The 13307-nt window shown below is 43.8% G+C and overlaps 1 protein-coding gene across 1 annotated transcript in view; it reads left to right on the top strand.

Annotated features, from left to right (window-relative positions):
• Positions 1–13307, top strand: part of SMCHD1 (structural maintenance of chromosomes flexible hinge domain containing 1) — a 1054086-nt gene that overhangs the window by 618895 nt on the left and 421884 nt on the right. The window contains exons 25-26 of the mRNA XM_082259552.1: positions 381–515; positions 614–841. Coding sequence (XP_082115678.1) covers positions 381–515; positions 614–841 — 363 coding nt within the window. The remainder of the gene's footprint in view (positions 1–380; positions 516–613; positions 842–13307) is intronic.

Here is a 13307-nt window from a genome sequence, read left to right as displayed (position 1 = left end):
ACTCAGGAGCATTTCTTCTTTTTATCGAGCCATTTATAGCCACCGTTCAGGGCTAATGTGGAAACCTTAAAGTCTGTTTGTATCTGCTAATACTGCAACTTTTGTGAGCATTTTCAGCCAGTACTTCCCTTTGTTTTAGTATTAAGTGAGTTATTCATCAGAAAATGTATTTGACCTGAATTGCATTGATTTATGGACTTCCGAAAATAGGTGGAAGCTGCACATGACTCAGAGTCAATTAAAGTTGCCTACATCTCTCAACCCAGATTTGTACCCCAGGGGCAACAGTATTTATTCAACAAGTAAATCTTTTTAATTCAGAATTGAATACCCTATTTATTATCACTTTTTATATTTAGGCATTATGATATTGATTGTAGTTTACAGGGGCTCCAAACCTTCCAACCTACACGCTGGATTGCAGTAATACAGGAAGCGGTGTTTTGACTGGGCCTTCCATCAGAGTTCAAAACATAAAAAAGTTACAGTTACTGAAAGCCAAAATTGAAGTATCTGTAAGTACAACCAGTGTTAAGTATCTAAAATTAGTAATTAATACTTATAGATTGTATGCATTATTCTAATGCATCTGAATTTTTTTTCCTGTTTCTAGAATTGTAGAGAAATAAAAACAGTGGAAAAAACTATCAAACTTCAGCCAAGTAATGATATTACAAAACTTCATATTCTAAGTGTTGATGGTGAAAAAGCAATTCAAATTAAACACAAGGACGAGATCGAGTGGATTGCAGGTGATACCATGCAGAATCTTATTTTTCAAATGTACGATGAAGGAGATAGAGAAATTCTCATCACACCCACAATTGCTGAAAGAATAAAGGTATAATCCTTTTATTTGTTTTTATGTATTCCAATAAACATTATTTTCTTGGCTTTGAACATACATTTTTTAAAAGAGGAAACAAAAATTCAGGTTTTTTTATTTTTTAATATGTAATTATTAATGTTTCCATAACATTAGTATATGTGCAGTGTTGAGACATTTTTTTTATTTAAATGGCTACTGACCATGTGAATGAATATATTCTCTGTAGGAATTTACCAATAAAAATAGATTTCTAAATTTCTGATTTACCCCTCCCACAGCAATCCTTTTCAGTTTTGTTTAGTGTCCTTAGAAGAATGGATGTCTTTCCCTTCTGATATTTCTTTTGGCTTGACTCGTTTGCTATATACAGTTGCTACTAGATGTAAGCTGGATATTGAAAATCGTGAACGTTTTTTGAGTTAGCCAATGAGCTTTCACAGTTCGTTAGGTATATAGCTATTCTCTCTGTTATGGTCCTGTATTCAGGAGTGACAACCAATTCAGATTATACACCTTAACTACTTCCCACCCGGCGGTTTATATACATCCTTAACTACCTCCCACCCGGCCGTACGTCCCTCAGAATGGGTGCCCGCTCCCGATCTTGTGATGGCTGTGATCACAGGACACAGCCAAGACAGGATCGGGATATGAGCACTGTGATTAACCCCTGCCGATCATGTGGCGGCTGTGTCCAATCACAGCCTTTACAGTGTAAACAGAGACAGATGTCTGTGTCAGTTCTTCTGCTGAGCTCAGTGAGAGCTCAGTGGGGGTGGGGGAATCTGTGACAGCAGTGTGTAAGGGATAATTTGACACACTGCTGTCCCAGATCCCCACATATAATACACCAAGCACCACTGTCTCTTTACCAGTGCACAAAACATCTTTTCGCTTTCTTTTCATGACGGACACCGCTCCTGATCTGCTTAACCATTGGGTTATACTGCCACCCTACAGGAGAGTAGCACACTAGGCAGAAAAGTCTGGCTACGCCTATGGGCAGTCCCAGGGGGTATGCTCCCTCTCTCTGCTTAAGGTCAGGAGTAAGGACCTGGTTCCTTGCTGGGATCTCTGGTCCTGGCAATTTTTTCTTTTTTGAACTTTTTTCTACTGTTTTTTTCCTGAGATCTACAATCAACTACTGGACTGGCTGACAAGCTGGATAATCTAGAGTCAGTGGTCACCCCAGTCAGGCACGCAGGCCTCAGCTCCGCACTAGGTCAGCCGCAACATATCCCACCCCCCCCGGACAGGGGCTGGCCTGCGCGTTAAAAGCTTTGAGAGGTCGCATGCGACCAGGTCTCGGCCGAAGTCGCAGCGTTCCTCCTTGCCAATAGCCCCCCATTTCGATGGTGAGGGGTTCTGTCTCAAACAGGCAACCCCTGGTTTCTGGTGTTGTGAGTAGCTGTCCCCCCGCTCCCCCTGGAGGGTTTTCGGGTGGACGTGGGCCCCTCCTTGGGACTGTCGGACCCCCTGGTTCCCCTCCTTTCCGTCAGGCACCCCCCCATTCTATCCCCCCTCCACCTATCCTGGGACTGTGTGGGTGGTTTGGTCTACCTCCTGGAGTGGGGGCAGTTCGCTATGCTGGCAATGGGCGCGGGGAGGGGTGTGCCGCTGGTGACCGGACGATCAGCTGTGCGGGAGAGGGTTGTACCTGGTGGGGACTCCTGCCAGGCCCCCCTGTCCCGGAGGCCTATGGACCCCTCCTGGGTCCCTGGGAGTCTCGTGGGGCCGCCATTTTGTTGTAGCCTGTGTGCTCAAATGCATGGTGGCCATGTTTGTGTAGTCCAGTGGCCATTTTGCGGTGGTTTGCTATTGAAAATAGCCGAGGCCATGTGACTTCTGGGTGGTGAGTCTGGTGGGGTCCTCTCCCTCTCTTCTGAGGATTGTTTGGTGCTTTGTGCCTGGCGACCGGGCGGTGCTGCCAGCACAGTGGGGGCTGTCCCTTTGCAGTGTTTTACACTTTTTGTGGGGTCTCCCTGGTTACTCATGGAGTCTTTGGAGCACATCTCCCCACCTGATCCCCTCTCTGAGGCTGTGGGGCCCTCCGGGTTCCAACCATTTATAGATGCACTGACAGCAGTCCTGTATTCCTTTGTTTCCTGGGCGGAGGTGGTTTTTCAGGCAATGGGCTAGCAAAAAGCACCCTCCGCCTTCCCCTGTCTTATCTGTCTCATCAGATCCTGATTCTAATTTGGCCACCGCGGATGTGGGTCACACTGCTGGGTCTGTCGTCACGCGCCCAGAATCCTCAGATAGTGAGGATGATTCCTCCACATCTGCAACCACGCATGAAAAGGTGCTGGTGGAAGCACCGATTGTATCAGTGCGCGAGACCCTAAAAATGGAGGACACAGCTGCAACGGAGGTGCAGATTCCCTTTGGCACTCACAAGCCATCCAGAGCGGCAAAGGTATTCCCTGTCCCTGCCTATTTTGATAGAACTGTCGCTGAAGAGTGGGGACGACCAAAGCGTCCCCTTGGGATCCCTAAGCGATTTGCTAGATGATACCCCTATGAGGAGTCCCTCATAAAAGTACCTTTCTTCCGCAGGCTACTAAGGGCAAGGACCCTTGTTGTAGACGTGGGCTCTCCTTCTCGGCTCATGAGAAGTTTTTTTTGTCCCTCATGGTTAACTGACAAGACCTCGAAGCCTTTCAGGGCCTCCTCTGGAGGATCCAAATGAACCTGGTCTGGCAAGCCGTGAGCCCGCTTCTCCAGACCCGCTGTCAGAATATTTATACTGCTCTGAATATAACAGTGTCTATTTATGTCAATAAGCAAAGATCTGTAAGGTAGGAGAATCTCAACTTATTTCCACAAATCAATATGTAGCGAATTCTTTTTAATTGATTAATTTTTTTTTTAAAGCATATACCAATCTTAGTGAAAACAGTCTACAGTATGGAATATATAAAAATATTTATTCACAAGACATGTATTCACAATAAATGATCAAAATGGAAATGACACAAAAGGATAACTTTACATAAAATACAAACTTCAAACAATAAATGCAATGTGATATGTAGCTTAATAATGGAAGCAAAAATAAAGCAAGATTACCTTTTCTCATGGTATAGCATAAACCATAGGTAAGTGTTCTATACAAACAGACCACAACTGCAGATGGAGCGAGAATAAGCTATGCAAAACGGAAGACTAAAATCGCAAATAATGCACTCAATCTGATATTAATAAAAATGTATAAAAACAAAAATCATCTTTTTAGAGAAAAATCTACTATGGTTTATACGGCTGGGATTGTAATCTTATTACCCTTAAATATGCAATATAAAACATATAAGGAAGGAAATAAACAATATTGAATAAACTCAAATAAACAGCAAGGTATATTTACCACTATTAGGATGGCTGCTAGCTTCAAATGGCCGTTACCAGAGAACTTAAGATGGCTGCCTTCCCAAATTTGTGGCCAGTTAGGGAGGAGTTTCGTTTGGCGTCCCTCAAAGTTTCAAATAAATGATGGAGCAAGATGGAGTATGTTTAGATGAGTATATAGATGGATGTGAGTAGCGTGTGTGTTGCAAGTGTAATGTGTGTTGTCAGTAGTGTAATGTGTCTCACATCTGGGTTCTCCTTTTTATATGGTATTGAACAAAGGACCATTAAAATTACCATAAGTTAAACCCAGAAGGATGAAACTTTATCCCCATTGGTTGGGATTACTTATCCATTAACTGGTGATGTCATTGGCAACACCTCTTTACTAATTATCCAATATTTTGGATAATAAAATTAAAGCATGATTTCTTTATATTTAAGAGTAATTATAAAAGCAACATAAAAACTTGTCCATACTCTCATTACATACATAAATGTCCATCTAATATCTCCATCATGTACCCTGGCAAATATTGGATCTGGTAAGCCATTTATAAGATTATATTTTAATACAATATACCGTATATATTTATTGGAAAATACTGAGTTACCCCGAGACTTCATTTAGTAGCATCACCAAAGGGGGCAGTATTGTACTGTTCATTAGATTCAGCATATAGAATAATTACCACTATTATTATCTGATGACCTTTTTGATCTATGGCTAGTGAAAATCCATTAATTATTTGTATTCTGTCAAACACTTCAGACATTTAGGCTAGGATTGGAGGATTTATATCACCTAGCCAAGAATGAAACAAATCTCATACAAACACTCCCTATAAGTGAAGCGATTTAAGTGGAATTAGTACTTCTTAGTTTAAGTAAGATTATTACTGTAGCAAGAATATAAAACCAAAATATGATATAACATTCCTAAATACATATGTATACATGTATTATTACTCATATTTTCTTACACACAATATAATGTATCTTTAAAACTTATATAGTTTAAATGTCTGATAGAGTACACTGGACTGTTGTCCATTGTTAAAATACAGATAAGGATGACAAGAAAGTGCAGAAGCGGGGCGTGGCTAGACCATGGCGGAGTAGAGACACACATCTACTGAGCTCCCGGCCCTCTCTCCAGCCCTGACCTAACCGGTATGCCTGGATCGCCATAGCGGACATGACTCTGACTAAGAAGCGCAAAACCAAAGGCTCAGCACAGAGAACGAGATCAGGTAGATCCGAAGGGGAGATTTCACAATTTTTCCCAGCTACAGCCCCTGGCTCGTCAGGCTCCAAGATGGCTGCACGGCGTGGTCTGCAGACTACAGCGGCGGATCCGGCTTGCAATGTGAGTTCCCTCACAGGAGCCCTGGCCATGTCGGAGTTACCTGAAATACATCCAGACAGCCTGGCCGACCCCAGGATGGGGGAAGGTGTCCTGTCACTGAGGGCGGACGCCGAACTAAGAGCCCTCCTGCAAGCTCTGCCTACTAAGGCAGACAGAGCGGCAATGGTGGTCCGGATGGAGGAAAAACAGCAAGCCGCCATCGCAGAAGTGAGAGACGAGATTCAGGCGGTAACACAGAGGGTGTCGGTGGGTGAAGCTTCTCTTACCTCTCTGGAAAAGCGAGTGGGGGATTTGGAAATCCACACCAAGACACACTGGGAAGCGGAGTTATCACTGCAGCTCCGCATGGAGGAGCTGGAGGACAGAAGCCGACAAAATAATGTGCGGGTGAGAGGTCTTCCGGAGGCTATTGAGTTGGAAAACCTGGCGGACACCGTAAAAGGCATATTCAAGACAGTCTTAGGCGAGCGGTATCCTGCCAGACTTCAGTTCGACAGGGTCCATCGAGCCCCTGGCCCCCGACTTATTGACTCTGATAGATCAAGAGACGTGGTTTGCCGGATTCATCACTTTACGGACAAAGAGCTGATACTACGCGGTGCTTGGGATAAAGGTACTGTAGACTTTGAGGGAGCACCTATTAAAATTTTCCCTGACTTGTCTAAAGCTACACTGCAGAGGAGGGCTATACTAAGGCCCATTCTTGACAAGGCTAGACAGTTAGGTTTGACTTATCATTGGGGGTTCCCCTTTTCAGTTACCTTCCGCAATAAGCAAGGCTATTTTATCTTACGTTCACCAAGCGATCTGCCAACGTTTTTCTCATTTTTGGGGATAGACCCTTTCCAGGTTCCAAACTGGTTAGCATTTTTACCGGTACAGAGGAGGAGTGGAGGTATAGGACTACCTGGAAAGAAGCACCCAGCACAGCAGGAAAAAAGGGGCTCCCCTAGGGAACTGCAAGAGGTTGCATTAACATGAGGGAAATGGAGACTAAAGCCTTGAAGAAACGATTACAAGCGGTCCTTATATATTAGTTATATTTCTTTTTTACGTGTTTCTTCCCCTTTTTTTTTTTTTGACACTTGGTTTCCCTTTTTTTTTTCTCTTCCCTAAAATATATATTGTATGTTTTTGTACTCCCCCCCCCCCCCCCATCCTCTTTTTTTATCCCTTCTTCTTTTGGTCTTATTACAATATATGAAGTTGGTGGGGGAGTGCCGATAGCAAGGTGGGTTGTAGGGGACAGATTGTGTTAGGGAGGTCTCCTCTAGGGTCCTGAGGGGTGTGGACCTGGGGCAGGGGGTATTGCTCAGCATTAACATTTAATAATTTAAGGGGTTTTTCCTTTTTTTTTTTTTTTTTTTGAGTGATATTTTGGATGTGAGAGATAAAAGCTCTCCTTTAGCACAAGTAGATATGAGGTCATAGTATTGGAGACCTCTCATTTCTTTTTTTTTTTTTTTGTCACAATAAGGGTTTTTTTTTTTTTTTTTTGGGGGTGTTTCGGGTTTTTTTTTTTTTTTTTTTTTTGGGGATAATCATTTTTTGGATGCACAGGATACACAGGATAGATAAGTAACACGATAAATTTCCTTAATTTTTTTCTTTTTTTTACACACAGTCACCTGGAAGGCTGGGCGAGGCCGAGGGCCCGCGTCCGGCAGGGCGTGGGAGGGGCTTACATATGGGAAGTGGTACCTGATCACCCATGATACGGATAGACCTAGTTTTGTATGAACTCTCCCTTATTCATTTTGAAAGTTAGATAATGAACCGCATATGGAATTGCTCTTGTTGACCTCAACTGGTGGGGTATTTAAATGGTGGGGTACTCTCATATAGAGAGAGGGAGGGAAGTGAGAAGGGAGAAGGAGGAAGGGAAGAGATACTTTTAAGGGAAGAAGGGGAAGAGGTTCATCACCCCTATTTTTCTGTTAGCGGGGGAGAAGGCCCCCTTATTTTTTTATTTTTTTTTTTGAAGTATATATAGCCCTTGTTTTAGGGGCATGAAGTTGGATACCTTCCCCTTCCTCTTTCCTATATCCATGAGATCTAGGGATAGGGGGAGACAGGGGAAGGTCTATTTTTTGACCCGGGAGGGGACTTACCCATTTTTTTTTTGTTTTGTTGGAAGAAGTAGTTATAAAAAGTCGACTAAGGGTCTATGGTTTTCAATGTTATTACAGTCAGGACTCAGAGTGGTGTCCTTTTGTTTAGGGTTGGGAGGGCTGGAGAGGGTCCGGGAGAACGGTGTTCTTATTTCTTTTTGGTGTGTTATCCGTCCATGATTTGGATCATTGCCCCATTTAGGCCAGTACACTGAGGGGTGACCTTAGTCACATAGTGTACATGGGAATTTATCCCTGATAGTTATAGGGGGATTTATACCGGGGGAGCGGGGTGGTAAGGGACTACCCTGTCCCGCCCAGGAGTGGGGGGTGTTTGTGTTTGTGTGAGGTTGTGTTCTTGTGTTTTTTTTCTCTTTTTCCCTCCCTCCTCCCCTCTTTTATCCCGCCCTGATGATGGAGGACCTTGCCATCCTCTCCTTGAACGCAAGGGGTCTTAATATACCAGAAAAGAGGAGGATGTTGCTTAATGACCTCAGGCGATCAAGGGTGGATGTTGCATTTATCCAAGAGACCCACTTCAGGGGGGATAGAGTTCCCAGGCTCACGAATAGATGCTATAATATAGCTTATCACTCCACTAATGCGGAGGCTAAGTCTCGAGGAGTGACTATTTTGGTATCCACCAAAATTCCATGGAAATTGAAGGATATTTTGTCTGATCCAGAGGGACGATATTTGTTTGTGAGAGGGAAGGTTGGAGACATACAGTTCACATTCGCAACGTTATATGCACCAAATGATCGTCAAGCAGAGTTCCTCAAGAGAGTAACTAAACTGCTCTTAGAGTTTATGGAAGGACAGCTTATTTTGGGCGGGGATTTTAATGTCCCATTGTTAGCGCGCCTTGATACTTCTGCAGGTAGATCGGCTATCTTGCCATCTGCTTGTAAAAGTATCGCACGAACGTTCTACAATGCCCAATGGATAGACGTATGGCGTTTGATGCATCCATCGGAGAGGGATTATACTTTTTATTCATCTCCCCATAAATGTTATTCACGGATTGACTATTTTTTGATTCGGCATAGACAGCTTAATGCGATCAAGACGTCGTCAATAGGTGATATAACATGGTCAAACCATGCGCCAGTGATGATCACTTATTCTTTATCAGACCAAGCAGTTACCTGTCAACGTTTTTGGAGGCTGAACGAGACGCTCCTACAGATCCCTGATGTCCGGACAGAGATTTCGGCGGAATTACAGGATTATTTTCAGAGGAATGATCTGGAGGAATGTGGGATAGGGAACATCTGGGAGGCCCATAAATCGGTTTTGAGGGGGCTTTTTATTAAACATGGGTCTAGACTCAAAAAAGAACGAGACAAACAATTAACGCAGCTTTTAGACACACTTCGTCAGTTAGAGTTGCAATATAGACATGCTACGACGTTCAGACTGGAGACGGAGCTTACACAAACTCGTCAACAAATAACCGATCTTCTCCTGTATAGAGCCAAAGCGGCTCTTCAGAGGAGTCGAGCCCGGGGATACGAATATGGGGATAAATGCGGGAAACTCTTGGCATACTCTGTGAAAGATCTGAAACTCTCAACTTATGTCCCTAATATTGCCTCAACGCAAGGCCATACGCTGACCTCCCCTAAACAGATTGTGGGAGAATTTGGCCAATTCTACTCCTCGTTGTACTCATTGAAGGAGATCAACTCCTCTATTGCGGGGATGGAGGAATACTTGGAAAGGTCCCGGCTTCCTATATTATCCAGTGAAATTAGAGAGCAGTTAGATGAACCGATTTCATTGTTGGAGGTCCAACAGACTATAGGTGCTATGAAGTTGAAGAAGGCTCCTGGGCCGGATGGATTCACACTCCTATATTTTCAAATATTCCTCTCTATTTTGGGCCCGTACCTGGTCAGACTGTATAATTCGGTAAGGGAGGGTTCTAATATGCTTAGAGACACATTAGCGGCACATATTACCATTTTATTAAAAGAAGGGAAGGACCCTACATTATGTGGAAGTTACAGGCCCATTTCTTTACTTAATATTGATTTGAAAATTTTTACAAAAATTCTAGCCAATCGTTTAGCCCCACATCTTATGGATCTTATTCACCTTGACCAAGTGGGTTTTGTCCCTGGCCGGGAGGCTAGGGACAACACCACTAAAGTGCTAAATTTGATTCATGTGGCCAACACTTCCCGAACACCGAGCGTTTTTATTAACACCGACGCGGAAAAAGCCTTTGATAGGGTGAATTGGCGCTTCATGTTTGCGGTTCTTAAATATATAGGCTTGGGAAGCAACATGATGCGTTGGATCACTAATGTATATTCAACCCCTACAGCACAAGTCAAGGTGAATGGTCTGTTATCTGAACCTTTCTCTATTAATAACGGTACGAGACAGGGTTGTCCCTTGTCACCCCTTTTATTTGCTCTCTCGTTGGAACCTTTCCTTTGTACTGTACGCCAAAACCCAGACATACAGGGAGTGAGGATTGGCGGAAGCCAACATAAGATATCAGCCTATGCTGATGATCTTATGTTCTCGGTGACGAACCCCTCCCTTTCCCTTCCAAGTTTATTGAGGGAATTGACCAGGTACGGATCCCTTTCAAATTTTAAAATCAATTTTAATAAATCAGAGGCAATGGGAGTGGGGGTCCGTTCGCACAACCTACGTACCCTCCAAATGAGTTTTGGTTTTCGATGGACAGACAGGGCCTTAAGGTATTTGGGTACTTTAATTCCATCTTGCCTATCTAAGGTCTATGACCTGAATTTCCCTCCCTTGATTGGGGAGACACGCTCTCTCCTGGATAAGTGGCAGAGGGGCCTACACTCATGGTTTGGCAGGTGTAACCTGCTAAAAATAAGCATACTACCCAAACATCTTTACCTGTTAAGGGCCCTCCCGATAAGGCCGCCTGCTAGGTACTTTCACTTGATCCATTCCCTTTTTACTAAATTTGTGTGGGCACAGAAAAGACCTCGCCTTGCACGGACGGAAATGATCCGACCAAGAGCATTTGGTGGTTTAGCTTTACCGGACATGCAGAAGTACTTTCAAGCAGTCCACCTTGGCAGAGTGGTTGATTGGTGTCGACATCGGGCATCTAAACTATGGATTGATATAGAGCAAGCACAGATGAATATTCCCCTGAGGGGTGCGCTATGGTGCTATCCAGACCTACCTTCGCAGCTGCGATTGCATCCTCTGATGGGTACAACATTACGAACATATAATCAGGTCATGACACGGCACTCTCTTTCCCCTTCCTGCTCCCCACTAATCCCAGTAATTGGAAATCCGCGGTTTATACCGGGCCTGGTCTCACCAGATTTAGTGGCACTGGGAAGTTCTGGATATACACGGGTGGCCCAGTTTCTGATGTCGGATAGATGGCCGTCACTGGAGAATTTAACAAACATGGATGGACATTTTAGACTGACGTTTTGGTCAGCTCTACAACTTCATCATTTTCTACATACACTGTCGAATCCAGCAGATTTCGCAAGAAGTTTGACGAAATTTGAAGAGTATTGTCTGAAAGAGGGGGTCCTGTCACATACGCTTTCTTTACTTTACAGTTTACTAACGATCCCGATAGATGACTCCCCTCTGCCGTGTTTGACTAAATGGGCATCTGATTTGCAACGTACCTTTACACCACGGCAAATACAAAATATTATCTTACTTTCTTTTAAATCATCTATTTGCACCAAAGTTCAAGAGACTAATTTCAAGCTAATGTCTAGGTGGTACTATACACCCCACAGACATAGGATTTTCCCAAATACTTCGGCGAATTGTTGGCGGTGTGGGGGGGGGGGGGGAGATGCAACGCTGCTTCATATTTTTTGGTCTTGTCCTAAACTTTTAGTATATTGGTCTGAAATTGGAGCTATTGTTCAAAAATTTACGGAATACTCTATCCAAGAGGATCCAGCTTTTTTTTTTGCTCCACCTTTCAGACATTCCTGTGCAGAGATACGAGAAATCGGTGGTGCGACATCTGGTTAATGCAGCGAAGGCGTGTATTCCGGTATTATGGAAAAGTCCCTGCCCCCCGACGATAAAAGAGTGGGTGCGGAGGGTAGAGGCCATTAATAAGATGGAGGATTTAGTGTTAACATCACAGGGCAAACGAGAATTATATCACGAGACCTGGGAACCCTGGAATACTTATATCCTGTCTGATGAGGGTATATCTTTGTTACTTTCGTAGACGGTGAAGAAGCCTGCTTTGTTGGGGATGGGGGAGGGGAGGGGAGAGGGAGAGAGAACCCCCCCCTTTTTTTTTTTTCCCCCGTTGTATGTCTGTTGTTGTTTGTTTGATCGTTTTGGGCAATAAATGGGGCAATCAGGAATGGACGGGTAATGTAAGAGTTTACTTAATTGTCAATTGAGATATATGTTGTGGGAAGGTATTTAATTTTAGGGGAACCTCTTGTAGAGGGACAAGGAGGGTGTTGTGATGACCTGAATTCCTGTTTGCCTTTTTTCTTCTTGCTGATTATTGAATATTGATTGTACTACGATAATTTGTTCGGCAGGTATGTAATCGAGGTTCCATTGTATGTTTTTTTTTTTTTTTGTGTGACTGGTTTACGTTTTTCTTGAAAAAAGTAAATAAAAATTATATTTGAAAAAAAAAAAAAAAAATACAGATAAGAATACAAGCGAGACTGGCCATCAGTAACTATTGGTGTCTGGCCAAAATGACCCTTATCTGATGAGATGTCCATGTACCACTTATTTACGACTACATAGGTAGACAGAATTTTCTGTTGAAACCATAGACCCTCTGTAAGAGACATTTTGTTTAAAAGAACATTTGAACTTTCCATGAACTCCTAACAAAATGGAAGCTGTGCTGTTCAACATTTTTAAAGAACTGATATACATGGCTTATAAATATTTCCATTTTTTTCCCTTTATTTAATTACCCCCAATAATCCGGACACCGCGGACAAGGCTCCTTCAGCCTGAAGGTGCACCCTCGCCCGTATCGGGGGTGGGAGACGTCTTTGTTGGTTTTTGGACCCGTGGACTTCCCTGGTACAAGACAAGTGGGTCCACAAAGTTATTTGGTCCGGCTACAAGATCAAGTTTTGCTTTTGTCCCCCGGCAATTTTCTTTCCTTCCAACTTGCGCTTAGCACCAAACCACCTACATGGTATGTTTGGGTCGGTACAAGACCTGTTGCTTCAAGGTGTGATTGTCCCGGTTCCAACTTCGGAACGTTTTCAGGGTTTTTACTCAAACCTGTTTACAATCCCCAGGAAGGAAGGCAAGGTGCGTCCAATCGGGGACCTCAAGGCGCTGAACTGCTTTGTGCAGGTGCAGAAGTTCAGGACATGGTCCATTCGCACGGTGGGGGGCATCCCTGCATCTATCGACATCAAGGATGTTTACCTTCACATTCCAATATGTGTTGGTCACCAGCGCTTCCCTGCTTTGGCGTGGGAGAGGAGCATTATCAGTTTGTGGTGTTGCCCTTTGGTCTCGCCTCTGCTCCTCGGGTCTTCACAGAAGTGTTAGCCCCGGTGTTAGCAATGTTACGCCAATGGGGGATCGCCGTACTGCGCTATTTGGAGGACCTCCTTCTGCGAGCCGAGTCTCCTGCATTGATTGAAAACCTGGAGATCAACATATGAACTCT

Source organism: Pelophylax lessonae, assembly GCF_965119305.1.
Source record: "Pelophylax lessonae genome assembly, chromosome: 5".
NCBI classification, from domain to species: domain Eukaryota; kingdom Metazoa; phylum Chordata; class Amphibia; order Anura; family Ranidae; genus Pelophylax; species Pelophylax lessonae.
This window is presented reverse-complemented; position numbering and strand designations above follow the sequence as displayed.